The sequence below is a fragment of the Phallusia mammillata genome, chromosome 1, assembly GCF_965637545.1.
Source record: "Phallusia mammillata chromosome 1, kaPhaMamm4.hap1.1, whole genome shotgun sequence".
Lineage (NCBI taxonomy): Eukaryota > Metazoa > Chordata > Ascidiacea > Phlebobranchia > Ascidiidae > Phallusia > Phallusia mammillata.
The window spans coordinates 19,187,346-19,212,768 of record NC_137252.1 but is presented as its reverse complement, the minus strand read 5'-3'; the positions used below and the strand labels follow the sequence as shown (position 1 = coordinate 19,212,768).

At 36.9% G+C, this 25,423-nt stretch overlaps 2 protein-coding genes across 9 annotated transcripts; one reads left to right on the top strand and one right to left on the bottom strand.

Moving 5' to 3' along the window:
- Positions 1-1,546: 1,546 nt before the first annotated feature.
- Positions 1,547-19,749, bottom strand: LOC145209311 (semaphorin-1A-like). 6 transcript variants are annotated; one of them, XM_080079578.1, is made up of 21 exons: positions 19,557-19,749; positions 9,931-10,010; positions 9,730-9,863; positions 9,623-9,673; positions 9,435-9,545; positions 9,226-9,331; positions 9,067-9,162; positions 8,765-8,913; positions 7,993-8,168; positions 7,373-7,541; positions 7,107-7,293; positions 5,137-5,222; positions 5,024-5,065; positions 4,815-4,963; positions 4,487-4,664; positions 4,177-4,279; positions 3,721-3,987; positions 3,162-3,377; positions 2,606-2,749; positions 2,456-2,515; positions 1,547-2,327 (listed from the first exon to the last, which is right to left on the bottom strand). In XM_080079578.1, the coding sequence occupies exons 2-21, from the start codon at positions 9,986-9,988 to the stop codon at positions 2,206-2,208; spliced, it is 2,604 nt and encodes an 867-aa protein (XP_079935704.1). In that variant the 5' UTR covers positions 9,989-10,010; positions 19,557-19,749; the 3' UTR covers positions 1,547-2,205. The 6 variants fall into 6 exon arrangements, with proteins under 6 accessions (XP_079935704.1, XP_079935703.1, XP_079935705.1 ...); XM_080079577.1 differs by lacking the exon at positions 19,557-19,749 and having other exon boundaries at positions 9,931-10,074; XM_080079579.1 differs by lacking the exon at positions 19,557-19,749 and having other exon boundaries at positions 9,238-9,331; positions 9,931-10,074.
- Positions 11,359-21,260, top strand: LOC145209313 (serine/threonine-protein kinase BRSK2-like). Of its 3 annotated transcripts, XM_080079584.1 has the most exons (18): positions 11,360-11,568; positions 12,039-12,133; positions 12,192-12,277; positions 12,649-12,789; positions 12,918-13,068; positions 13,146-13,214; positions 13,511-13,657; positions 13,939-14,144; positions 14,617-14,717; positions 15,038-15,248; positions 15,685-15,750; positions 16,166-16,443; positions 16,623-16,674; positions 16,737-16,890; positions 17,073-17,198; positions 17,309-17,387; positions 20,159-20,245; positions 20,329-21,260. In XM_080079584.1, exons 1-18 carry the CDS (start codon positions 11,496-11,498, stop codon positions 20,421-20,423), a joined length of 2,217 nt encoding a protein of 738 aa, XP_079935710.1. In that variant the 5' UTR covers positions 11,360-11,495; the 3' UTR covers positions 20,424-21,260. The 3 variants fall into 3 exon arrangements, with proteins under 3 accessions (XP_079935712.1, XP_079935710.1, XP_079935711.1); XM_080079585.1 differs by lacking the exon at positions 15,685-15,750 and having other exon boundaries at positions 11,362-11,568; XM_080079586.1 differs by lacking the exons at positions 17,309-17,387; positions 20,159-20,245; positions 20,329-21,260 and having other exon boundaries at positions 11,359-11,568; positions 17,038-17,198.
- Positions 21,261-25,423: the final 4,163 nt, after the last annotated feature.

Sequence of the window (25,423 nt, the reverse complement as noted above, 5' to 3'; positions counted from 1 at the left end):
GCTGACAACGAGAATTTATAGACCATTTATCGCGGCGTTTGAAAAAGTTAAGTTTATTTTTTCATATTTATGTTGATCAACGACGTTTTGCCTGACATAAACGAAACCGAAGTACGTTTATCGAGTTTAAATTACGTCTTAGGCGTAAAAACTTCACCAAAACTGAAAATGCGCGTGATAACTCAATAAAACGACACAGCATTGCTGCACAAAAAAACAGCTGATTTCTAATCACCCAAACGACTCCGGACGTCAAGCTGAGCACTCCCGCTCTGCCGCCTTAATCATAAACCAGTGAATTCCTCCCTTGGGACTTATATCTGACTGATAGTGTACACATATATTATGGGTTGTAAAGGTAACTGGCAAAATTTTTAATACTAAACGAATACCCTGCTTAAACAATTGTTTTTTAAAAAATATTTCTGCACCATAGGGCTTGGTATTTCTGCCTTAAAACTAATACTGATTATTTCGGGGTTTAAAGGGTGGACGAAATCGGAAAAAAAGATACAAAATTCTTTAAAAAACCTTACATTGCACCAAACAACAAAGCATGAAACTCCAAGACGCTGTACTTTAGTCAGTACAACGGTTTTAAAAAAATTACGTTTTTGGGGGCCTATGGGTGAACCGCTGGGCCAATCGGGGTCAAACTTCAGGAGGATCAAATTTGGATTATTAACTAACATCTTTGTAAATTTTAATAAATTTAAAGCACTCTTTCTTGACCAAACGCGTCTCACAAGCCAGCGTTACTAAAACCGATTATTTCGGGGTTTAAAGGGTGAAAATGGGCGAATCCGAAAAAAAGATACAAAATTCTTTAAAAAACCTTACATTGCACCAAACAACAAAGCATGAAACTCCAAGACGCTGTACTTTAGTCAGTACAACGGTTTTAAAAAAATTACGTTTTTGGGGGCCTATGGGTGAACCGCTGGGCCAATCGGGGTCAAACTTCAGGAGGATCAAATTTGGATTATTAACTAACATCTTTGTAAATTTTAATAAATTTAAAGCACTCTTTCTTGACCAAACGCGTCTCACAAGCCAGCGTTACTAAAACCGATTATTTCGGGGTTTAAAGGGTGAAAATGGGTAAATCCGAAAAAAAGATACAAAATTCTTTAAAAAACCTTACATTGCACCAATCAACAAAGCATGAAACTCCAAGACGCTGTACTTTAGTCAGTACAGCCGTTTTAAAAAAATTAATTACGTTTTGGGGGCCTGTGGGTGAACCGCTGGGTCAATCGGGGTCAAACTTCAGGAGGATCAAATTTGGATTATTAACTAACATCTCTGTAAATTTGAATAAATTCAAAGCACTCTTTCTTGACCAAACGCGTCTCACAAACCAGCCTTAGACAGAAAAAAGAAAAAAGAAAAAAAGAAAAAAAGAAAAATACGGACAAAAACAATATGTGTCCCCTTCTAGAAGGGGACCCATAATTAGAAAACAGTGGAAAATAAAGGAAGGTTAAACAAATAACAATTTGCTTTGTTTATAGCATTAAATTCTGCAAAGAAAAAACAAACACAATTCATACATAACTTATATTTGTAAATTGCGTGAAACGTCGGTGTGTTTTTTGCAAAGCATTTTTCAAGAAATCTGCGCAATCTAGTTAAATTGAAACTATAACTGACAGTTATTTAAAAAACGATTTGGTTTATCAGGCAATATGGGCAAGTTAGTTTAAAAGGTAACACCACGTTAAAATCGAGCACGTCAAACAAACAAACAAAAGTGCAACACTGAAATACGTAAAAACAAGGGGCAAGTTAAAAAGATAAAAGTCACAGTTAACGCACGATTTGTAAGCAGACGTGATGGTTGACGACACTAAGTTTAGGAAATGGTGAAAAAATAGTAAGAATAACTTAATTGTATTAGGCCAAGTCAATAGCCTATATAAGCTTACGTGTTAAAACTTACGACATATTGCAATGCAGAAAAAGGCAAGTAGGCTAATTGCGATGAAGATTGAAGACATACAGCTTACAATGCGCCATTTTTCTTAAAAATATGTATCAATTGTAAATATACTTTACTTTAACCTTCATTAAAGTTTAATTCAATACCTTATTCATAGTCTACGCATAAAATCTACTGACGGTAAATACAAAAATAAAATCAATTTGGTCAAATGAATAACGGCCGATCTTCAGCAGGCCTGAAGAAGACATAAAGAAATCTGGTCATACGTTAACAGTCAGCAAGACATCCTTGTTGTTTTCAGCGTCCAAAAAATTTGCTGGTGTCCCTGCAGAGTTTCCGTTTGCGACCTCTCCATGATCTTTTTTCGAAAACTGGAGTTTGTCTGGAAGATTCACATGATGTCCACGTTACGATCGAACTGTAGGACAGGGTTCCAAGTAGGTGTGGATTTTGCATTAGTTTGCTATCCAAGTTTCTAAGCATTGTTTTGTTTTTTTACTACCAACTCACCTTCCGTACTTTCTCTTTTCCAGAACACTCCGACTCGTACAAACTTAACGTTTCCATCTTCTAAACCAAAACAATTTTTTTTTAGATAAAACACAAAATGCCTGTTAATTTCATTTGTGGTAGGCTAGAGTAAGCAAATGTTGCACTAACCTGCTACCAGTTTAGACGTTTGTCTTCCGAGGGCAAAGTAATTTTGCACCAGTATCAACAGAACGACAAGGAAAAGAACCACAAACACTGCAATCATCACGAGAAATACAGACACACTTCCGCTGCTTAACTCATCAGAATCACCTGTTTAAAAGAGTATCAAGTTTTTGGTAATTGTTAGGTGAAAGAGCTGGAAAGAATGATTGAAAGGTGAATGACGAAACTTAAAAATAGTTATTCTGTTTATTAAAGTATTCAATATACTCAATTGTATCACTTGATCATAAAATTAGCCACTCAGAAAACACCGTAACCACATGCAAGCCACCTCACCGCTGGAAAACGTCGGCCAAAAACGTCTGGACTGGTTGTGTTTGTAACAGCCGAAATTGGCCTTGTGTTTTGAAACAATGGCTATGGTTGATACATGCATGATTTTTATACAGCACACCAAAGTTTTTTGACAAAGGGCAAGCAATGCAGTTGACCAGAGAAGATATTATTACAGGTCAATGACACCGACATTCCACGCAGGTATGGGACAAGGATGAAATACCTAATTTTTTCGCTGAGCCTATTGTCGGATAACTGACGCCAGACGTTGTCTGTGACGTGACAGCAGTAGTTTCTTGGCGAAAAGTCGGGTTTTCAGGTTTTAAAGTTGACTTTTCGGAGCGAAATGTTGTTTGTTCGCTTATTGTGGTAGGCATGGTTGTCTTGGAAGTTTCTTGGTGAGTTGTTGGGAAAGTTTCACGTTGCGTTGTCAAATGTTCTTTAAACGTGTCAGAAGAGACGTTTTTTCAGATTCGTAAAAAATGGTGACTAAAATAATTCTAATCTCTCAAATATAAGTTTACATTACAATTTTAGACAATAGTGTTCCGAAATAACATCACAAGCACAACAGCGGATTAATTCTGCATGAAACTAATTACAATAACATATTTTCGTTTTTTTGTTTCCCTTGACGTTTTTTATGTGTCGTACACATCATATTTTCTTTTATATCTAAACCTAACAGTATTTCGGATCACCCGTCCAAAAACTACTTATTAGGCGTCCCTAAAACTGATTGTTTTCATCTCTTGTTGAAAGTTACCAGTTTTGATACTTACTTTCAGCACAATCAACAATTGCCGAATCAGAGCGAATTCCATTGTCTGATATTGCAACCACTGTTGCAGTAAAATCTTCCTCCTGTTTTAAGTCGATAAATTTAAAAGAAATTTCTTCGTGATCGTTGCGTGGAAATATAACAAAGCTGGGTACAGATGACTGAGCTTTGTATATGTTGTAACTTTTGGCGGAATCTACAGCGCCCCATATGACGTCGCATTCGAACGCAGTTCTCCGCACTTGCTGAAGGGTGGGTTTCGACAACGCTGAAAAGTACAGTTGTTTAACCTTAACCCTAAAATACCACATAAATGCATACAACATACAACCAGCAAAGGCATGTATAAAACCTATTTGGTCTACGTGATGCCTAAACGCATAATTAACAGAACACGCGCGGGTGTGTGTCTTTTCGAACCATGAATTATTCAAATATTGGAAGTAAAAAAACTCACGTGTAGAAAACACAGATGCAGCCTTTTCACTGAGAATATTGTTATGGGACGAGGTAACTTCAACTCTGTATGTTTGTCCATTTTCCAGATCGTTGTCGTTTAACTAAGGTTAACAATAAATCAAAATCAAATATAGGCGGCTATATGCGCACGTTTAAAGAAAATGCATTGTGTTAGGTTTAGGTTCACTTAAAGACAGTGCAAAACGTTTTTTGAGTCACTATCAGTATTTTGTTGTAATTTACAATTCGGTCCCTTTATTCAGCTCCTCAGTATAAAATATTGCGTAACATGAATATGGTATTGATACCGTTGTGTTTCCATGTGACGACCGTTGATATACAACTAGATTATCTTTCGTTCTGGTGACAGTTGTATGGTAACTGACACTGCTACCATAACTTGCGTTGTACTTCCAAGTGACTTGGATGGGAAAAGTAGGACTGATTGGCAACAGCTCTGGGGCTGGCGTCTGATTTGGACAGATGCTAAAGATGAGATTAAATTTTAGTTTCGTTTTTCGAATTTAGGAAAGTTATAAAAGAAGAGGTTAAACAACAAAACCAACCACATACTCAAAGGATGTGCGTGAAGCAATCCAGAAGTTACCTCGACTTAAAAAAACGTCTATAAGTTACCTCGACTTAAGTTCAAACGTTGTACTGTCGACACAACCCATTCTCCACGAACAGTGTGGGTCAATTTCACAATGTCCACATGTTTCATAGGAAGAGCAACTTGCGAGTGGTAAACTCAGAACTTTGTCATTCATAACAATCACCAGTTCCTGAAGTGGCAAATATACAGTTTAAAACACGTGACTAACACATTAAGCGTCGGAATTTACCTTGTCACTTGCGGAAAATGATTTCACGGTCGAGTTTGTCCCCTATAAAACAGATGTTACTTTGATTAAAAAATATGCTTAGGTAAATAAACCCAATCACAAAAATCACATACTGAGTTGTCAAACACTTGAGTGGTTGTGATTATTTCAGGTTTGCCACCGGAATACGGAACTGACATCTTTTGAAGTAAACCAGTGTCTAAAAATGAGTCAGTTAAATACCAGAGGCCCCATTTCACACAAGCATAGTATTTTCTCCCAGCGAGACAAAAGCCTCCAAAAAACATTCAAAATTTGAAGCACCTACTCTTGCTAATTCATGTGAATCATAAGCACGTCATGTGCGTAGATAGTGTCGGAATGTGTAGTTTCACTCAGGATACAAACATTACAAAAACTAGAAAAGTGGCTTTCTGATATACTTCCATTTTATATATTCTATACGATATTTACCAATTTACTATACTGTACACAATTTTATCTACATATATGAATGTTTTTGCAAGCAAAAACTAATGGGTCCCCACACGCGTGTTTATGCGGATTTACGGTAAACAAATGTTGCGGTACTTTTTAGATTCTTAAGGACAAATTTTTCACAAAGCATTAACTTAACTTTAAAAGTTTTTGTCTGTATTCTTTTTGCATCATTATTGTCATACAATTACAAAAAATCGGTCAAAAAGAACGGGGAAAATACTTTCAATTTAATCTCTTGCTTTGACCTTGATATTGTGGTTCAAGTTCAGTTTTTAAATACAAATTTTCCTAGAAACACTGTTTTTAACAGCATGCAGTCCTTAGTGTTCAACAATACCATTTAGCCTGATTTATACATGACTTAAGTACTGATTATTGAATTGATTTGTCAAAAATAAAGAAGATACGTTATGACGAAAAATTCTTAACTGTGTTGTAATGCCTACAAGTTGACCTTTAGTGACCCGTTGTTATGCGATGGCCAAGCTGACAATGAGAATTTAAAGACCATTTATCGCGGCGTTCGAAAAAGATAAGTTTATTTTTTCATATTTATGTTGATCAACAACGTTTTGCCTGATATAAACGAAACCGAAGTACGTTTATCGAGTTTAAATTACGTCTTAGGTGTAAAACCTTCGCCAAAACTGAAAATTCGCGTGATAACTCAATAAAATGACACAGCATTGCTGCACACACAAAAAACAGCTGATTTCTAATCACCCAAACGACTGTCTCGTAAAACGTCTGTCCGGACGTCAAGCTGAGCACTCCCGCTCTGCCGCCTTAATCGTAAACCAGTGAATTCCTCCCTTGGGACTTATGTCTGACTGATAGCGTACACATATTATGGGTTGTAAAGGTAACTGGCAAAATTTTAAATACTAAACGAATATCCTGCTTAAACAATTGTTAAAATTTTTAAATGTTTCTGCATCATAGGGCTTGTTTTTCTGGCCTAAAACTAAAACCGATTATTTTGGGGTTTAAAGGGTGAAAATTGGGTGAATCCGAAAAAAAGATACAAAATTCTTTAAAAAACCTTACATTGCACCAAGCAACAAAGCATGAAACTCCAAGATGCTGTACTTTAGTTAGTATAGCCGTTTAAAAAAAATACGTTTTGGGGGCCTGTGGGTGAACCGCTGGGTCAATCGGGGTCAAACTTCAGGAGGATCAAATTTGGATTATTAAATAACACCTCTGTAAATTTGAATAAATTTAAAGCACTCTTTCTTGACCAAACGCGTCTCACAAACCAGCGTTAGACAGAAAAATAAAAGAAAAAAGAAAAAAAGAAAAAAAAATACGGACAAAAACAATATGTGTCCGCTTCATGGAAGGGGACCCATAAAAATATTGAACAAATTGTTCCTGTTTTTTTTATTAGACTGCCATATTTTTTTTTCTGTTTATTATTTGTTCTAAAACATGCGATCATTTTGTGCCGATTAAAAAAATTGACATTTTTACAAACATGTGCTCGATTTATGGAGTTTAGTTTCAACATGTTTGTATACGTTTAAATCACCTCTGAAACTAAACCACATGCCTATAACTTATTTTAATAGAAAAATGCATTTGGTGTTAGAACCTGGCTTACCTTTCAGCAGGTAAAGAAGATTAAATCCTTCCATTTGAATCCCGGCAACGTAGTTAAAAACGGTGTTTTGGACATATACCGCTTTATTTTCTATCGGTTTAACCACAGCTTTGATAAGAGACGCACTTGCGACAAAATTTTCGTATGTGGTGTCCACAGATGTGGTAGACTGATCACTGTGAGGACACTATACACACGAACTTATAATTGGCAAAGTGTTGTTACGGTGTTTATTTTAAACTTTGTTATAATACAAGGGCATATACCTGACCAGGTAGAAATTCACTGGGTGCAATATATGCTTTGCCATAACTTGGTGGCGTGTTGCTGTTGTAATACAGTGTCTGATTCGATTCAAATGCAGTTCCATCAATGTATGAATCAATATCGGAAAACTTGTATCCGCAGACAGCTGATCTCTCCACGTTCCAGTCACTAAAGTAAACATAACATTTAAATTTATATTAAAAAAACAGGCCAAATGCTCTACTGTCACATAAGTGTGTCCATAATGTCGATTAAATTTCGCATTTTGTTGTTTTAAATTCATCAAATTTGAGATGATTAGTTTCGCGTAACAGTAGCCTATGTCGCCAAATACGGTACTTCAAGCTCTACTTGTTTATCTAATTACAACGCTATCTACAAACATTGGAGAAAGTAATTTTAAACAGATCCGTCAATCATTTATTTTCGGAAAAATGTGCTTTACCGAATATTGTCATGTTAAACATATGGCTGAACTGAAAATGATAAGAATAACAATATGGTAACATAGTCACAATCATTTATATAATGCGACACTCAAGCGGAATTCAACCGAAAGAATTGAGGTAAAGCATTGGTACCAATAGTTACTTTGTTTTAAGTGTTTACTTTTACTTACTCTGGATAACTAAATATGACATACACCGTGTCACCAACTTTGACAGTGGAACGCATATAGTCGAAGTAACTGTTTTGGCTTCCTGTTTTTGTACCACCAGGGTAAGGGCAAATAAGCCTTACTTTCATAAACGTCATCCACCTTCCCCGATAAGTATACGAACCACCCATATCACCCTACATCCAAAAACATGTTAGCCACATACGTACAACATATAGGTTTATGCGATAATAGAAAGACAACTCGAGTGCATGCCAACGGTCATAAAGAAAAACGGTTAGCTACACGTAAAACTGGTACATATCTGTTCTAAATACTAAATAACTGCGTGCAGTAAAAACAATATTTCAAAATAAATATTTCTTGAATTGTGTTTGACGTATAGTTTGAGTTAATCCCATTGTTATTTATTTCACTTAAAAAATGTTTACATACATCCTACATAAAGGCCTATTATCCAACAAAGTGAATTATTGTTTTTTCGTATACCGAACGATTGTATCTCTGTTAAAGATCGCTTATCTTACACTTTAACCAGTTTCAGTACAGTCATCATTGCTGGCCTGTTGAAGTTTAGATTAGCCGGCTCAGAACAGTCGAAGTACAATGAGCGAAAAAGTGCTTGCAGCCCATAACGGCCCTAATCCCCTCTCTCTCGCAGTGTTCATTTAAACCTTATATGACCAGTTTTCCAGAGTTTGTTTTCACAAATCAGACCCCATAATAGAAAAATAAAGGAGATGAGAAGCCTATATTTATTGATTACAGCTACCTCACAAACACGGCCGACGAAACCGAAGGGGCTTTTTCCCGCTCCTGCAGTGAATTGATCAAGCACAAATGCGTCACTTTCTTCTCGAAAGAAGAAGTAAATTTTCCTTTGATTGACACCGGAAACGTGAACATCAACGAACTGGACACCTGTGTTTTTTAAGATAACATGTACGTTTCTGCAAGTTATTTAAAGCTTTAGTTAGATACAATATAATTGCTTACATTATTTATTCAGAACTTTACTCACACCTAGTTTTTCATTATCGTTACCAATTCAACGAAATTGGAAAAAATATTTACCATCGACGGTGCCGGATATTGTTTTCAGTTTCCTGGAAACGCGCCGTTCAATTGAGCAACCGGTTTTGGGGCAACTTCCAACGTACAACTCTACATCTGCGGAAAAAAACGGACAATAGATAAGGGAACAGGTCGAGTGCCTTCAGGCAAAACAATTACCGATCGCGATACCATTGTTGTGGTGCAGAAGTGTGGAAGCAAATGTAGTTGTTGGGTCAGTCGACAACCATCGAACCGATTTAAGCATTTTTTCCCGTGTTTGATTCTAGGGGACAAAAAAGTTTAAGTACCAATTAGAAACAAGTTGTGTTTCTGGTGCCGTGTTTTCCGCCAATACATTAACGCAACAAGACAGAAAGTCTATTTACCGATATTGTAAAGCGGTAGCACATTGGCGATCCAGCATTCGTTCCGCAAATCATCAATGTGTTGTTGTCAATTTGTTCAATAATTTTTAGGCAGTTATAACAGCTTTTCAACTGCAAAGTGTTTACTGTTTATAAACTCAACATTTTTGTGGTAAAACCACCAAACATCGCAAAAAACTACCACCTACCGAAAACTGTTTACACAACGAAAAATCCATTTCTTCGGATTCAAAGCGAACCTGTGAAGTTGGGACAAAAATCAATTAGTTGCAAAAAAGATATTCTAAAGCCTTACCCTTGAAACGTTTTTTGTGGTTCTATCGATTAACAGCAGATAGTCTTTGCCTCCGACATAACTCATATGCTTGTCATGAAATGACACTGAGCTTGTGTTGGAGTCACTATGTGTATGTTGTGTGACATTCCATCCTGCAAAATACCGCACATTTTACGAAATCAACATAATTATTTTTCACAAAAAGAATCGATATTTTACCCGCCGCCTTTGTAGAATACAGAAGTAGAACACTGGACAGAAAAATCACATACCACATGCTGTTTCAACCCTCGAGCTTTCTGCAAAGACACGCACCATTTCGTAATTTTGTACAAACAATCCAGACGGCAAAGAAAAAACGCCAGAGACTGAGATCTAAAGGCGCACCATGCGGCCAAACAGTTGAGTGTCATTTATTTGGCAAATTTCATTTAAACCAAAAACATAAAAACAAAAAAATTGAAATTATTATTAAATTCGTTGCATGTTAAGTTGACAGTTAACCCGGGAATATAGGTACCGGTAGCCAACGATAGCCTGCTCATAACACCTAAACAAAATAATTAATCAAGTTTTATAATTTGGTCAATAAAGAAGAGTAATATATTGAGCAAAAGGCAAATATAATGAAACCGAAAAAACAAACAAACAAACAAACAATAAGAATTAGCGTCTTTCAATCCGAGGCAAGAAAGCCACGTCAAGCGAAAATCGAAAACCTTGCTTTCTGTGATCTGACGTTTACCACTTTCTCTGCAAATATCGATTGCCTGCGCTCGTATGCCTCCTGTGGCCATACTTGCATTTAGCTCGTTATTCATTGTTGAATGTAATTTAAATGTATGTGCAAAAGTGAGCCTTGCGAACTGTTTGTGTAGTGTTTTTTCATGTCATGTTTCCATTTGACAGTATTACACAAAGAGTCTACAAATATTTGTTTTAAATTCGGAATACTTAGATGAGTGCAGTTTTTATATGAGCGGCGTTGGATTGATTAAGTATTTAGTAGTGTGGTCATGGTCTCTAAAATTGTATAATCTTTTAATATGTTTTTAATTTTAACTTTGAGAGATAAGAGTGCAGAACCTTTGCACAAATATGCATAGACACGGTTGCTGTGTATTCTACTAAATTGCATTCACACTAGTAATTTGTGTGAAATTATTGTGTCTAATTATATTGTTGTAATCAGGCAACTTGTAATGTCATAAAATAATGAGACACCTGGATGTAATTTTAGGGTTACTTTACCCTGTTTGTGCTCATGTAAATTGAATAGTGTTAGTGCTGTGTGTTCTCGCGTAACTTTTTCATTTTTATTATCTCTTGGTATATTTTTAAAAATTATGTGCTGCACAGTGTATGGTCAGAGTTTAGTACCAGGTTGTGTGGATTTTGACATGTTTACTATGAGTCCCTTTTTGTGGGAGACACATGTTGTTTTCCTATAGTTTTGTAATTTTTACTCTGTAAAGTTTTAAAATTTTTACCTTCATAAATTTAGAAATGCATCTGATTGTTGGTTTCTGTAAATTTGCATTTTGCAGTTTTTCCACTGGAGGTTAAAAGTTTCTTTTAAAAGGGTTTACTCTGCTTAAGTTCTTGCAAAGTTGAAATGTAGTTAGTTAAGTGAATTTTCATGTATTTTAAGATCTTTCCTATTTGCTATCAAATGCTGCCAGAGTTTCAAGAAAGAAAAATAATCATCTGCTTAATATACAGTACAAAATAATGTCACTAAGTGTATTCCTTAAGTTCCGAATTTTTTGTTGCTAATTGTGAAGATGTCCTCGTCTAGTCAAGCTCAATATGTTGGCCCATACAGACTGGACAAAACTTTGGGTAAAGGTCAAACAGGCAAGTACCTCTGTAAATTCACAAAAGCTTTGAAACATGTTTCGTAATGCTATGTGCTCCAATCTGTCATTCCATTCTAGTAGTAGCCTTCCAAACTTACAGGACATAATTCACACTGATTTGTGATTTTGATTATTAGTATTTGTTATTAGCAAACACTGTCTTGTAGTACAAGTTCGCAAGTAATTATTTGTTGCTCTGTTTTCCAATCTTTATTTGGGAAGGTTGTATGAAAACTGCAGTTTTTTACACTTTTTTATGTCTTGTGAAATAATTATCCTTTAAATCGGGGATTTACAAATGATGTTTGATTACACTCATCCAAATATTCTTTGTCCTACAGGCAGATTTGTACTTTTATGACATCTGTGTTTATGTCACTGAAATTCATTTAAAATGTAGTTGAAGAGTTAGTTTTGGTAAAAAATTCCTATAAAATAAACATAAATTATGTTTATTTATCATTTCAGGATTAGTAAAGATGGGAATACACTGTGTGACCGGAAAGAGGGTAGCAATCAAAGTGGTAAATCGTGAAAAACTAAGTGAAAATGTGATAAACAAGGTAAGAGATGGTAAAAATTTTACCCAAAGACGTGGTTTAGTATTATTTGTTTTATCAGGTTGAAAGGGAGATTGCTATCATGAAGCTTATCGATCATCCACATATTCTTGGATTGTATGATGTTTATGAAAACAAAAAATACTTGTAAGAAAAACACATTTTTTTATGCAAACAAAGTATTTTACCCACTTTTACAATAAAAGAACCATTCTTGATATTTTATCTGTTCATGTTTGTTTTGTATTTATCTGATAATTCAACAGATTTAAAGTCCCTGTTAGTTTGCATGTAAGGAAATAATAAATTTATAGAACTAGAGTGAGCTTGTGTCACAAGTCCAATATATCGACCAATCGATAACGCCCCAGAGTTACGTAGGATGATTGTCACGCTGTCCCTCGCGGACGTAAGCTCATGCGACTTGATCGAATAAATCTGCGTCTTCCAATATGAAACACCACTTAAGATATCATGTACAGACATAACAATATTTTAAAGATTTTGTGTTGTCCCAGGTACCTTATTTTGGAATTGATAGCGGGTGGTGAATTGTTTGATTATCTGGTCAAGAAAGGGCGATTAAGTTCCAGAGAAGCGAGACACTTTTTTCGACAAATCGTATCAGCCGTCGATTTCTGTCACCATCATAATGTTTGGTACGACAACTTTCCAACATACAGCTAAATCTTGGCAATTCGTGTTTTGTTTTAACATTGACCTATTTCTAACTTTAATCGATATTCGCAACAAGTACCATGCTTTGTAACGATTTCTAATGACGCAGCCACCGGGACTTGAAGCCGGAAAATCTGTTGCTTGACGAGAAAAACAACATCAAGGTTGCTGATTTTGGGATGGCATCGCTTCAACCCGAGGGGTACTTGCTGGAGACAAGTTGTGGTTCGCCGCATTATGCTTGTCCTGAGGTGATCCGGGTAAGGTAGACTTCCTGGCGACACAGCATGCTTGCGAGCAGCGTATAAGCGAACAATTAATAATTGATTTTACGCAGGGAGAGAAATACGACGGACGAACAGCCGACGTATGGAGCTGCGGGGTCATTTTGTTTGCCTTATTAGTGGTAAGATCGTTTTTGCAACTGTATGTTGATGAGTTATAGATTTTCGGCAGTTTTAATTGGATTTGTAAACTCCGGTGTTAAGTGCGACCGGTAGCGATATAATGTGGGGGTCTTTTTTTCTTAGCATTGTACTTTTTTATGTTAACCTTAATGTTCATTATTTTGCCAATCGGTTCACTTATACTACCCAAGATTTATACCTCGGAATTCTTCTTGACGCTGTGTTCGTTAGTTTCTTTGTTTGCTGCACATTTCATGTTACACAGCTAATATTTACACTGTAACTTTGAACTCAGGGTGCGCTGCCCTTCGACGATGACAATTTACGTAATTTGTTGGAGAAAGTGAAACGCGGAGTTTATCACATTCCACATTTCGTTCCGCCTGACGCACAGAATTTGCTTCGCGGAATGATTGAAGTGAAGCCGGAGAAACGATTAAACGTAGGTGTCTGACCAATGGCCGCTTAATTACATGATCCAGGTATTATGTAATGAGAAATAAGTTATTCGATGGTGTTTAAGTTGTATTTTGTTGTACATCTTCCTCTTATGTTATTAAAAAAAAGACACCCGAAGAAAATAATTATGCCAGGAACTTTCAAGCATCAAAACTGGAGGGAATTTTCAAAAGAAAGCGAAATTATGTTGAACAGTAATAAAGTCAAGTCACACAGGTTGTATGTGTACTGAATCATTAGTGTACAGCTACTGTGTTTTTTTAGTTGAAAGAAGTTCTCAATCATAAATGGATGTGCTCCGGCGACAGCAATGGTATGAACAACGTCGATTTGGAAAAATCTACGCCAATGCTAGAATGTCTGGCTCTAAAGGATAAAGACGAGGCAGATCCCGATGTTCTCATATCGATGAGCTCCCTTGGTTGTTTTCGGGATCGGGATAAGTTGCTGCAAGGCCTAATGTCGGACGAGTAAGTATTTATCAACCGCTGGTTGGCGCTAGTAAGGCTTCCTTTTGTTTGGGCGTAAATAAGACAAAATTCAGGCGTTTTTTTTTCTTTGTACAGTATAGAATTTAAATTGTGATTATTGTAAAAGTTTAAGGTTGCTATTGCAGTTTCTTTTACGGTTTTTTTTGAAGTGTTTTACAGCCATTAAGTTTAATGTGTTGGGGATAATCTGTGTGATCAGGCAATCCACTTGACAAATCACATGTGCGTTCCTGGCATGCTTATGACTCCTGGCCCATTCACCTCACATGACATATGGGTTTTGCGAAAGTCCACATTAATCATATGGACTGCAATTTTTTTAGTACCTCAGGGAAAATATATTGCAAAGAGTGCAGAATTGAATGAATGGCGCTGTATTAATGTACGTCCCGTTTCAAGATATCTTTGACGTTTTCGACACTTTGTTATGTCGTATTTTTTGTCATTTTAGTCAAAACACGGAAAAATTCGTTTACTACATGTTGATGCGGCGTAAGAAACGTCACCCGAGCTTCGATGATGACGAGGACTCGTTGCCATGTAAACACCCAGGTATGCCACAAAACACCGAGTAGTTGTTTACATTCACACCCACAGTCTTCGTGTGGAATGTTGCTAAAATTGAAAACACGGAAACAAGAATGTTTCACAGATCTGTTGGGTCACTTCGTTTAAAAAACTTTCGCTTTCACTGGGATTGTAGGATGTTGTGTTACAAGTGGTATGTAGGTAAATGTAAAAATGCTATTTCAAGATGTCTTTTATGCTAAATAGTTCGCCAAATTTGGATAACAAACGGTTTTAGATTTTCAATGAAAGTCCTAATGTGATCGTTGCAGCAAAAATTCACTGAGTTTTTTATGTAATTACAGATGCCCCCAGAAAACGTGTGGATTCCACGTCATCACGTTCGTCATTATCGAGTAGCAGTGGTGACATCAGTTCAGGTGGCCGAACGTCATCAGCCGGTTCACTTGGGAGCAATGGGAGTAGAGGAAGTCACCGGAAGTTATCCGCGGAAACTCTGTATTCAACTGAAAGATCATCCAGTGCAACAAGAAGGGGACCCTCGGTTCATCAACGGTCAGTACAACTTCGTGGGAATTTTGTCCCAACGATTTTTCGTAGCGAAACGCGGCATTTTGTTACCTGCACGTTTTATGTTTTTCCTGGAATATGCCCGAACAACTAATAAGAACCCACATAGAATTAAAATTGTAGTATTTACGTTTGCTGACATCCTGTTTTACAATAGACTGATATTTGGAATGAATATTAGTTCCATCTAAACAGGCAATTTATTGTTTATAAATCCTATGTATGGCACCAATTCATTCTAAAATATTGTCTGTACATTTTGCTTGCCAGTGTGTTTTGTGCTTGCATATTAAGCATGTCTAAAACCATAAAATAATTGCGGAAGCGTGCATCTAGTTCACCTTTCATTGACACTGCCATTCTTCTGTGCATGACCCCTTTAAGCTGCATGAATTGTCACGTGATCTTCTGCATGTTTCAGTTGTGATATACTTGATCATCCCTTGTCATCGTCGCTCAAGGACACGTTTGATGTTGCCGATGCGAGGTACTTATGTCAAATTTATCGACCCCTCTATCGCATGACACCATCATTTAATGCCAACCACCTGACTGGTTCTGAGAATTTCGTGTCGTGACGTCATAGTGTTTGTGTACTTCTGAGGAGAAGATAAGAGACGTGTGGTGTCTCATATCCCTTAAGTTCATTTGTATCAACGGGTCTTGGGAAACTTCTATTTATGGTTTGCATTTCATCATTACGGTGCTTCCCTTTTTAACAGTTCCCCATAAAACACAATTTTGGCATCGAGGAAGGATTTTCCGCATTTCGCAAATACTTTGTTTTCATGGTGTGACATAATGCACGAGTTTGCACATGTCTTGGCACATTTCTTAATTTAAACGTTGTGTACGATATCTCTAATATTCATGTAAAATTTTTATGCAAAATATTGGTTTAGATCACGAAGTCTAACTGAAGATTCGGAAGCGCGGATTATTTGCAACAACAACAAATCAACTTACGTTTCGTCACATCATCAACATCACAATAATGCAACGCAAAAACAAGCCACAGTCAGTCCGAGCCAAAACATTCCCGTTAACCCGTCTATTGTCCGGACAAGCTCTCAGACACCAACACCACCATCTTCCCCCAATAATCCGTGGCGACAGAGGCTTAACAACATCAAAAACAGCTTTCTCGGTTCTCCAAGGTTTCATCGCAGAAAGATGCAAAGTAATATACGTAAAACATTGGCAAGTTATTTTGCTGGTGGAAGGCATTGTAATGAACCGTTATGTGTTATCTGGTAAAATTGCTAGTCTCCAAAGTGGTCAACATTTGAACTTAGTGCAACATTTCTGTTTTAACTGCTACATTTCATTATGTTTGCATTTGTTTTGTTTTGTATTCAGCACCTTCGTCTGAAGACGTCAGTAATACGTCACACATGTCGCCGTCTATGGAGTAAGTAGATGCAAGTTATAAGCAGCTGTAATGTGAAGTTGATACTAATCTCTTATATTTAGGTTGACTAAACGATCGTGGTTTGGGCAGTTCATGAGCGGTTCATCCTCCTCCAATGTTGGGTCACGTGAGAGAGAGGACGCACCTCTGACCCTAGTGATGAACGAACGAACTCTGAACAGCGTCAAGGCTGATCTTGTACACACGTTTTTGACGGTATACAACGTATTTTTATGATATTAGTAGGCTTTGAAAGGAATAACAACCTTTTCTGTAAACCACTGCAGACCTCAGTAAAGCATTATGCAGCATGTTTAAGTGATGTGGTTGTAACTAGTCATGAATACATTCGTGTTTATCCAGGACAGGTGTGATGTGGTGTGTGATCCTTATTACAGATTGCCAATCTAACTCATGGCATCGTGTCACCGATGCGCTTCCGGTGCGAATATAGAACGCAGGGGACAAGCGCTCACACTGTCTTCCATGGAAAACTGGTTAAATTCCAAGTCGACATTATAAAGGTACATTTTTCAAAACCGCTTCAAAAAAATTTAAGTGCATGACCTTTGGCAAACTTGACGCTTAAACAGCAGTTTTATTTACTTAATAACATTTCTCATTTTCATTCCAGATGTCTTCACTAGAGGGGGACAGCGACCGCGGATCTGGTTCACTTGGAAACTACCACGTAACTTTCATGTTACTTTCAGGTGTGAAATCTTATAATGTGTTGTTTGCGCAAGATTTTTTTTTAGACTTGAGTTGTTGTGCTAGTTGAGATAAATCGCAATTCTCAGTAAAAACGTTTTCATGACTTTTGTACGCATTTATGCCCTCTTCATTCCGGCTACAGTGGATTCTGGCTACTGCAGCTTAACCGAAACTAATGATTAAAAGATGGTTGCCCTTTCAGGCTGGGGGCATGCCATTCAGCGATGATTATAAATCTGATAAACAATATTGTTGTCCTATTGAATTTACACTTTACTGGATAGGTTGCGTCAATATAATAAAAATAACTAGGAATTTGATAATAGACCACGGTAAAGCCTATTGTTGGTAGTTTTTCGGTCAAAGCGTTCTTTAGATTCGGTCGAAGTGTTGGCCTGTAACCAACGTCATGTATATTTTTACCACGCCCCAAGTAAATGTGCATGCTTTTTTGTGAATGTCGGAAACCTTTTACGATATGGCAATCGTGAAAAGCAGCCTGGTACATGTTTTGTATGTCACGCTTTCAAACGCAAGCAAGCTTCTGATTAAGCCAGAAGTTTGATGTTGTTCTGCATAGATCTGGCGTTTGGTCAAAGTAGCAGTAGCAGCAGGAAATTCGCGATACCTACACTGGTAGAGCAGTCAGACACAATGCTGTTTCACATTTTACAGTGCCACTGTTTGTTGGGTGCGGTTTCTGGGGAAAATGACTAAGAAACATCACTGAATCATAATTTACTGCCGCACAATGACAAACATGCTTCAAGATACAGTCGTTTTGAAAGACTTATTAAAACACGCATTACCTTCACTCAATAATGATAATTAATATTGTAAGATCAGTACGTGTCCTTTTATGACAAATGAGGAAATTTAAGTGTGGAAATCTGTGATGTATTTTAAAATGTATTCTATCCATATTCGGTTAAACTGGTTGTACAACAAGTTCGCAAAAGGCGGATGTTAGTTTGTTGTGTAAATGGTGGCTTTATCGATGTTTCTGTCTTGGCGTAACAACGTTTGTGGACAATTTGGTGATTTTAACAACATCCAGTGCCTCAGCGGCAGTTTATGACCTTTTTAAAATATTGGTTTGGTAAATATCCACGCAGTCAAGTCTGCGAAAAAACCTAATAACACTGGTTGATATTACAACACAAATTGGGTGGATTCGACATTGCGGGAGTTTGATTATCGTGAGAAAATCTTGCCCTACTGAAATCCATTGCATTGCTTTGTCAGCCCCTTGAAACTTGGAAATACTAAATTTTTTCCTGCATTAAAATTACTTAAACTGAACAGCGGATTTTTTTCTGCGTTCGCGGGTTCGGGGAAGCGGTTTGGCTTTTTGTATTCACAGGAAGTCAGGTGACGTCATATGAAAGGTCATCGCCCGAGTAATACACAAAAACTTTCAGGCGTTCTGTTGCCCAGCATGGTTGTTTACGCTTCAAGCATTCAATGGTTTTGTAATACAAGTGCCAAAAAACTTCACTTCCACAGTGAGTTTTGTTTTAAGGCTATTTCTGCATTTGATTTTCGTTGGATTTTCTTGTTTTGCCCCCAATTGCACTTTCCTGAAACTTTACGAAAAATCTTGCATTCCGTGTATGACGAATGCCACATATGTTCATTTGGTATATTAGTTGCAGGGCATATGTCTCAAAATATTGTAAGTGCAACATTGGCCTTTGAAGTCCGGAAATTGTTGGTCGCCGGCTTTAGTTTCCAACCCCCGTCATTTCTGTACAGCTCACTGTGTGGTTAGATCGCTCGTTAAGTGGCTTAATTTCAACTAAGGCGGCCTGTCTTCGCCTGCACCAATCCCTTGAGAATTAGCTTCCACACTTCGTAAATTGGTTTGGCGCGACAAAATTATAGCTTTAAAGTTTGACTGGCGGCTGTACAGAGCAAAAGCGTTTCAGGCTAATAGTGCTTGTATATAACTAAGTGAAGATTTAAGATCAGGATTGTGATATGTTTGCATATTTGTCTTGAAACTCAAGAACATTTTGACCTGGGGCGAACGCTGCAGTGTTAACAGTCAACCGCAACCAGGACGAAGCTGTTCGTTGTACATGCACATTTTACAATTTGTGTGGTACATTCTACGTCAAAGTACATTTTAACTTGCACAAAAACAAAGTTTGGCTGCATCTACTTACATTTTTCCTTGCTTGATGTCTTTTTGAGTAATCCAAGCCTGTCTTGGTCAACGAGTCCTTGCTGACAAAACTACTTAACATACCACGCAAATTACTTCCTACACATACATTCGCGAAGAAAGCATTAATAACAACGATCTGCGTAAATAAGCCCCACATTTGGTTATCACTAGCTACATATAATAAAAGGCGTCACATCATCGACGCTCGCTGCTTGTTGCGTGGTTGTGTGATTCGACTGACTGAAGCTTTTTTCAAATCTCCACTCGCTCTTTATATCATCGGCTACGTCATTTCCCTGTCTTCCTTTCATCGCGTTGTGAGTAAAGTCAGTTGTCAATAATTTGTTCGCTCTCCAGAGGTTTGGGCAAATATTGGGACTGGTATTTTTATAGATGCTTACTAGAAAATCATGAATGAGAAAAAACTATAATGTTTAATAGTTTTAAAATCGGCTTTCAAAGGCTTTAAGAGGCTGCTTTGACGTCATTTCTTAATAACCATCCGGTTTAGGCGTGATGCCTGTTTGTAAAATAATGGCACACGTTTTTTTGTAATTAAGTAAGCAAGGTGATTGTACAGGATGTTGTTTGTTGATGTAGGACCCAATCGGCGTTTCAAGCGAGTCTTGGAGCTAATCCAGATTCAACTTGCGGCCCATCCATTTGTGCCACAAACGAAACCAGCAGGTAAATTATTGGCAATTGAACGTATCCAAATTAAATTATTGGTTGTAATTTGCCAAAACAAATATTTCTGCTTCTTTGTTCAGGAGATATTCAGGCCTACTCCCGCGAAATCCAGCAGTTATGTACTTCTGCCGCCAATCTGCATTCAAACGATCGTGCTTCAGCTCCTAAATACTAATAACGTGCACAAATCTAGACCTTGCCTGAAGTAATAAACATACTGACCTGGTAATTTGTATCATGTTGACACAAATTCCGACTACCTTAACATAACCAGGCTTTCCCAAAAATATTTATTTTGCTGTCACCATGTTACTTCCTGTATCTTGCCGTACAGCTAGCAGCTACCTAATGAATCATGCATTGCATATTAATGGCGATAATTGATACTAAATTACCACAAATACGCAGAAACGATGAATTTTATCACACGAATTGGATTTTATTGCCACATTGGCTTGCCAACAAAGTGTTTGTTTGTTTTACATAACACTACACTACCACTTTATATGTAATGTCTCCTTTCATACTGCAGCCTCAGAGATTAGCTCTGGCTCACGAGGTATTATTTTTTTGTGCAATTTCTGTATTCAATCATGTATTGTATTGAACTGACTTCACGCGTGACTGTGTTTCCTATGACAGTTTTAAATTTTTGTTGCAATACTTTCGATTTTTCTTACATTAGTGTTGTTTGTGTGCAAATGGGTGCTAGTTAATGTTTGTGGTGTTATAGCTTGGTGTTTTAGTTAAAACACTCGTGTTTTTCACACTGATTTCGTTTCAATTTCTTTTTTGCTGTGAGCAATTATTGTACTGTGATTCCGAGTTTTGCACGAATTGTCGTCTTACTGTTCAAATTCTGACTCGTTCCTGTCTTTCAAACTTTTGTGACCTGCGATATACTCTTCAGTGTCATTTCTCATGGTGCTTTTTCCTTTTCTGTTGTTGATTTAGTGGAAAAATAATAACGGGCAATGATAAAAGACAAACAAAAATGTCTATGAATAACACATTTCTGTCGTCGTGGTTAAATTTAACAAGTGAGGTAAGCGTGTTTGTCAACTGGAAATTGTTGTCAGGTTGACAGACACACAATGTGATTGAATTGGGTATTTATCACAGTCAGTGAGCATCTCCATTATTGTATTAAATTCCATACAAAAGTGTTTTCAGCAAAGAGAAACGTCTGCAGAAATCTCAAGATTGAAAATAATCCAGTAGCTTACAAAACAAACAGTGTACAGCAGGACTGAAAAAGGCACTGCCATAGTAAAATAAGCAAATATTCAGAAAACGGCGTGGCTTACATCATTTGATAAACACCTTGCTGGTCAAACATTTAGGTAAATCATACCAGATGTATATCTAGTGGGCTTTAAAACTAACTTCACAACGGACCATTTAGTGCAGGGGCCACCAAACTTTTTTCGCAGATGAAAATCGAGGGATCGCGATCGCCCCCTCCCCCTAGAATATGCCGTGGTGCTAAAACTGCTAAAGCTCCCGAAAGGAAAGATGGATTTGATAGCATTCATCACACCAGAATGTTCTTGGTGGCGGACATCTCTTCTTTATGGTCATAAGTACGTGACTATTGCGTCCACCTAGCATGTCTTTGTTGGCCTGCTTAAAATAGGGCAACATCGAGTTACATTTGTTGATGTTATTTAAACATAGGCCATTACCTGTTTAGTTCTTAATGCATTGGTTGAAAACAATTTTACCCTACAGTTTGCTTTAATGCCCTATTTCGCAATCTAACCAAATTTTGCCTGTTATTATTTTTAGCCCGGTTGAATAACATTGACTTCGTAAAAAAACTATGTTAAGCAACCCAAAACCTGTTAAAATTCCAAAATGACGGCAAACATTGATTTTTTTTGTTGTAGTTTAGGCTCTACTGCGAAAAGCAATAATATAATGTGGTGTTCAGCAATATATGCGAGGATCATGTTAACACAAATTCCGACTACCTTAACATAACCAGGCTTTTCCAAAAATATTTATTTTGCTGTCACCATGTTATTTCCTGTATCTTGGCGTACAGCTAGCACTTAGCAGCTACCTAATAAATCATGTACTGTATTGCATATTAATGGCGATAATTGATACTAAATTACCACAAATACGCAGAACGATGAATTTTGTCACACGAATTGGATTTTATTTGAATTTTTGGATCCGCCCTTGATTGTTGCTAGAATACTTTCGCAGTAAAATACCCTTCAACGGTTAACTCAAGCTTTGTTTTTTGTTTTAAGATATATATTAGGACCCCTTCGCTAGCCGGGATGAAATAACGTCGCGGGCTGTAGTTTGGTGACCCCTGATTTAGCAATACAATCATTGTCTCAATAAAGTATCAAGTTGTCTATTTTTATGATGATTTTAGTTTTGGCACAAAACTTTTCATTTAAGCGTAGCCTACCAGGGAATCACTTGTCATGCTTGCATAAAATTCTCGACGAAAAAGTGTATCCTAAGTTTTTCTCATGCAAACTTAATTTCACATGTACGACGATTGCAATAGAATAGACAAGTGCTTGGCAGTCCCCTTAAATATACTAATGGCACTCTCGTTGATAACCACTGGAAGAGTGCAAACACCTTCACAAGGTTGTTGGTTCCAATCCCTTATTGACCACGAGAAACCAATGTGAGATAAGCCATACTGAAAGTCACTACAAATATAACATGATTAAACAGCTTTAAATTTACAAAACGTTACAAACTTTGAAGTCAGTACACACGACAATTACGACAAAACAATGTTTGAAGTATATCACCTGTTCAAACTACGGATAGTTTAACAGTTGTTAGAAATGCACTGTCCTTTTTTTGGATGACTGAATTTATGGACACTACTTCTTTTCCATTTTTATACGTTGTAGTTGTACTACACAGCGGCCTTTAAACGCAGCACCTGACATTATTTGTCTACGTACCGCTTTCTAATGAATTTAAAGAAATTAACAACATGATTTCAGATGAGGCAGTGATTAACGTGTTGTGCAAGCTTTACCACAAATAGGTAACCAGCAGCCATGACTAACACTGCAAAGGCGTAACCAAGATCTCAAAAAAGTAGGCCTTGACTTGGGACTACAACCTACAAATCCCGCAGACAACACCCAGCGCAGTACTTGTTTGTTAAGCTGCTTTGTGTCACCACAACAACGCATTTTTAGCTAAAACATGATTGGAATTATTTTGTAGTTGTTTTATTAGACACAAAATGACCTCATGACCGCAAGATACAAAACAGGTGATGTAATTGAAATTAAATAAATTTTGTAGGTTGAAACCAGACCATTTTTTTACAAACAACACCACATGCCCCTTGAAGAAATATTAACCTTATTTCAGTCCTTTTTGCTTAGTACCATTTGTTGAGTTTTCTGAGAGTCAAATTTAGTTGATACAGTACTACTTCTTGCTAAATTGTTTTGTTACTGTTATCATCAGACCTATTTTAGTATTTTTGTATGCTCTGCTTAGTGGCAAATGGCACCAACAAACAAACCTAAAGTGCTTTAAATCTTTCGAAATGATGTACCCAAACCAAGGTCAATACGATCCCACTCCCCACAAGGCTACTTTGCACTCTAGTTGCCTACACCAAGTTATAACCAACCCACCAACCTCAACATCGCCCTGTAGACTGTGTTTCCCTCCAGGCCTGGCCTTGTGTACTGACGTTCAGCTTTCCAAAGCTAATAACCTGTGTTCAGCAGTCCCACTCAGTGAGTAAAGGAGTGGAGATTTGTTTAATTTTTAGCAAGAAATCATTTTGCTGTTAACCAAACAGTTACTCTGCCCTTCAACTTCCCATCCTACGCTGCACCCACACCGATCCCCTGTAACATAGTTCACATTTTCATTGGTAATACCATGCAGACTCAAAGCTTTTCCCACAGCCACCTGTTTGACGGGGAGTCCATGTAGGCCAGAAAGGCTAATGCACTTGTTGTAGGATGAATGTGACTTCTGGTTTTAGAAAATTGACCTAGTGACTAACTCACTAGCCACCAAACAAGCCAGATTTTTTTCGTCTGGCAAGATTTTTTACCCAGGTACTGTTGGATGGAAAAAATTGTTCTAATTGGTTTAAGTTTTAAACAATGGTAGATATTCTATTGCGAAAGTGCCTGTATTTTTGCCTCAATGTGCTTAGCAGCTAGCTCACAAGTCCCAAACCTAACTATCTACTCACACAATGTCAAAAAACACATGTTAAACATGTTTTAACTTGAAATTATGACACCTTACTGAAGTTTTACATTTTTAAATATTTCCCCTCGCACCCGTAAGTTAACCAATGTACATTCATTTAATGTTACCAACAGTAAAATTTAGTAATTGTTTTGAGAAATAAATTAGGCAGCCAAAAGAACTTTATTTTGTTGTTTCCAAATGCAATCCTTTTAAATGATAAAAAGGCTGTACAGTTGCCAACTTTAAATGAATGTACACAAACAGTATAACCTCTACATACAGTTTATATAAGTTAATCGATGAGTCTTATCCTATTCTTTAACATTATTAAGAACAAAACACTATTAGGATAAAACTAATTGTGTTCAAAACCGAAAAAGTATATTAGATTTAATATCTGTGAAAATAAAATCACTGAAAAATATTTATTTCTATAATTTATACTTGTATCTAAACCACTTGTAAGGTAGTGTCCTATTAAAAATTAGTCAAAATGCAAGAAAAATATGCCTAACATTTATGTTTTAGTACTACAGCTACTACGTACAAAAAATTATAACAACCTTAACCAGATAATAATTTTAAAACTTTATTTTACTAACATAAGGAAATCTATGCATAGCCTAACTTGATGATATTAAAGATATGTTGCCGCTAAAAATACATATGTATATAAAATCAGTAAGGTACCAAGTTTGAAGTTAATACATTTTAACATAAGTTTTTCAGAAAATGAGTGATGTAAATGGTCAGGTTTGGGCAACTAGTAAGTAACTGATAAGTTAATTGAGTCAAAAATGCAAACAGCACTTTGGCAATAGGCTACCTTCCACCCTTCAAAACCAAAACCAATTTGAACAATTCATCCAACCTCCAGACCTGACCAAAAAATCTGTTTGGTAACCAATGAGTAATCACTAGCCCAATTCCCTAAAACCATCACACTCACCCGTGCCATTT